The sequence below is a fragment of the Lutra lutra genome, chromosome 4 (assembly GCF_902655055.1).
Source record: "Lutra lutra chromosome 4, mLutLut1.2, whole genome shotgun sequence".
NCBI lineage: Eukaryota > Metazoa > Chordata > Mammalia > Carnivora > Mustelidae > Lutra > Lutra lutra.
The window spans coordinates 88762831-88765915 of NC_062281.1; the positions used below are offsets into that span (position 1 = coordinate 88762831).

General features: G+C 55.1%; 1 protein-coding gene across 1 annotated transcript; it reads right to left on the reverse strand.

Annotated features, from left to right (window-relative positions):
* Positions 1–992: 992 nt before the first annotated feature.
* LOC125099193 (lysine-specific demethylase 2B-like) lies at positions 993–2368 on the reverse strand. The gene is given in 2 exon segments (XM_047728581.1): positions 993–1456; positions 1459–2368. Coding segments are annotated over 2 exon segments (1359 nt in total). The 5' UTR covers positions 2354–2368.
* Between the last annotated feature and the right edge of the window lie 717 nt (positions 2369–3085).

Consider the following 3085-nt stretch of genomic DNA (forward strand, 5'->3'; position numbering starts at 1 on the left):
TGGGGAAGTAGGAGGAGGCACTGTTTCAACCTGTACCCTAAAGTGAGCTGATTACCTACCAAAGAACTCCGATCAGCCATGAAATCAGCCTGAGATCAGAATTATACACGTCTGGATCTCTACAGGGGCAGAAGATGCCAGTGGGCAGGTAAAGTGGAGTGGGAATGTCGGACTGATATCGGAAGATACACAAAAGGGGGAGGGAGCCACCAGAGGAGACTGATTGGAAAGTAATACCCCTAATATGAGAGTAGCATTAACTGGGGACCAGCATTAACTTGGAGACTGGTTGAAAGCACTCCAAAAGAGCAAAGGATCACAGGGCGGGGGGGGGGGGGGGGGTGTGGGAAATTGTGGGAATCGGGGTGGCTAGGGACAGGGGCTTAAGTCCCCGGACACAGGACAGCCTCCCCTGGCACTGAGCCAGAGAGAGTGTGGCAGAGAAACAAGGTCTTGGTCCCTGAGCCACCAGCGCACCTGAGAACGCGTGGGGTCTGGCTCCGGGAAGGGGCTGGGAGCCTCGCCAGATGACAGAACAGCAAGCCATGCTAACATGGCAATCTCAAAACAATAAAAACACAGGTATGCATTCAAACCTTGCATAAATAACTTTTAAACAATTTGTACAAAAATAGTTCTGCATAATGTAAGATGTAACAAAACCAAACAAACAAAAAATGTCACGACTGCAGCAGATGTGGCGTGTGGTCCGCTGAATGTTGACACCGACCCCCAGAGCTGCAAGGAACAAGGTGTCCAAAACGAAAACACCACCACCCACGAAACTCCTAAGCTCATGCTTCAGTAAGAGAATTTCTTCGAAGTCTGTCCTCCTCTCCGGCAGGAATGTCTTCTTGGTAAAGGCCGCCTTTAGAAATGGTCCAGAAAGCAGTGCGGTTGTAGTTCGGAGAGACTGAAGGGGGAGTGTCCAGTTCACTCCTCCCCCAAACAGGAGCCAGGACGGCTTCTCCCTCAGCAAGATTGCCCTTGGACTAACTCAGTTTCTGTAGGATTTTTTCTTCCACTTGCCCAAACTGGACACTCACAGACATTTCAGCTATGAACTGCTCACAGACTTCCTTGGTAACCTGCTTGCAGTACCTCAGGTCAATATGACAGATATTTCCACAGCGTTTGAAGAAGGACAGGCACTGGTCAGTAACCTTATTGCAGTCTGATAGGTTGATTTCAGTTAAGGAGTCTCGGGTGGTGGTGCCCACGGCAGTGAGCAGGTTGATGGACTGGTCGGTCACGTGATTACAGTAACTAAGGTGGAGCTTGGAGAGCAGGGGCATGTGGTGGATGATGAGCCGCAGGGAGGCATCCGTGATGTACAGGCCCGCTAGACGCAGCTCCACAATGTTCCCGAGCTTGCTCCGGTTGTCCATCTGACCTGGCCTTTTATCTGTGGGTGGGGACAGGAGATCCCGCATCTGGGCATCCTTTAGTCCTTCACCCACTGGACATCCAGGGTCCGGAGCAGTGGACAGCTAGAGCTACAGAGAGCTGAGACCACGATCCATGAGCAGCCCGACAGCACCAGGTCTCGGAGCCCAGGCAACCGGTTGATGAGCCAGCTCAGCTGTTTCTTGGAGATATTGGTCCAGCTGAGGTCCAGGGAGACAGGCTGCCGCCGGATGATGCCGCTCAGCATCAGGGGTGTGACGGACTTGCAGTGGTTCAGATCGATGCGGGTCCACAACCGCTTGTCGCAGCACCAGCGGTTCCAGGTCCTGCAGACCCGCATGCAGACACACAAGTCTTGGTGGCTGAGGTAGCTGAAGATGGCCATCCACACCTCCCTGTGCATGACATGGGCCGCCCCATCATCCAGGGGCAGTGAGTCAGGTGGGGGGCTGATGGGGGGTGGCCGAATCACGTGCTGCTCCATCTGGATGCACTTGGGCGGGGACACGGAGGGAGGGGGCCGGGAGATGACACGGGGTGGGCTGCGTAGGCCGGGCCCCAGGTGCCGCAGCTCCTGGGGAAGGCCGGTGAGCCCCTTGCTGAAGCAGTGGGGGCGCTCGCAGAGGCCCAGGGGCCGCTTGGGCTCCTCACTCTCACTCTCGGGCTCTGACTTGATGGGCTGGTGGTTCTCGTTGGCCAGGCTGTTCTCCGTCTTCTGGATCTCTTGGTTCAGCTCCTTGCTCAGGTCCTTGGTGGGAAACCGCCTTTTCCTGCGTATCTTTACCTTTTTCTTCTCCTGGGGGCCCTCTGCCACCTCGGTGCTGGGCCCCGTGGTGGGGGAGCTGGAGCGGGAGTGGTCGCTTTCCCGGACCTTGGGGGGCGCCTCAGGCAGGTCATCCTCTGGCTCCTGCTTGAAGCGCTGCAGAGGCTTGTTGGCAAGAGCCATATGGTCCTCCGGTTCTTCCAAGACCACCGCTTTTTCCTGAAAAGCTTATCTTCTTTGCCAGGTTTTAGCTGCTGCTGGAAGTAAGAGCCTAAGACATGTGTGCCCCTCACCCTCCCCTGAGAGAGGTGCACAAAGGCCCAGCCTGGTGCTCTTGGACCCAGGCCCTGCTACCAGAGCCTGAGACGCATGTGCTACCCACACCCTCCCCTGAGAGAGGTGCACGTAATCTGGCACTCTTAGACCCAGAAAAACCAGGCACTCCCAGCCCCGGGCCAGCGGGAAAATCTCAGTGTGTGATCGCTGCTTGTAACCTCTCTGGTGGACTAGAGCTGCCCAGACAGCCACCGTTGCTGTGGTTTTAGATACAAACAGAAGATCCTGTGTCCCCAGGGACCGCAACTTGGAGCCTGCTCTGCCAGCAGCCAAAGGGGAATTTATATGGGCTCTACAGCACCCACAGGGGACCAGACTGAGGCTTCTTTCTGAGAGGGAGGTCAGGGTGCAATTTGCTTTCCTCTAAACCTACAAAAACCATCAACAGCGGTCAAGGCGAGAGAAAAAAAAGTGAACAAACATAAAACCCTCCAGAGAAAAAAAGCCTGAAAAAAACGGTTTCCTCAGAGCCCACCCCCTTGAGGGGGGCGGGAGGACTTAACTCAGGAAACATCATTGACTGAAACCCATGTGGCAGGCCCCTCCACCAGAAAACCAACCAGGAAAGAAAAAAAAAAA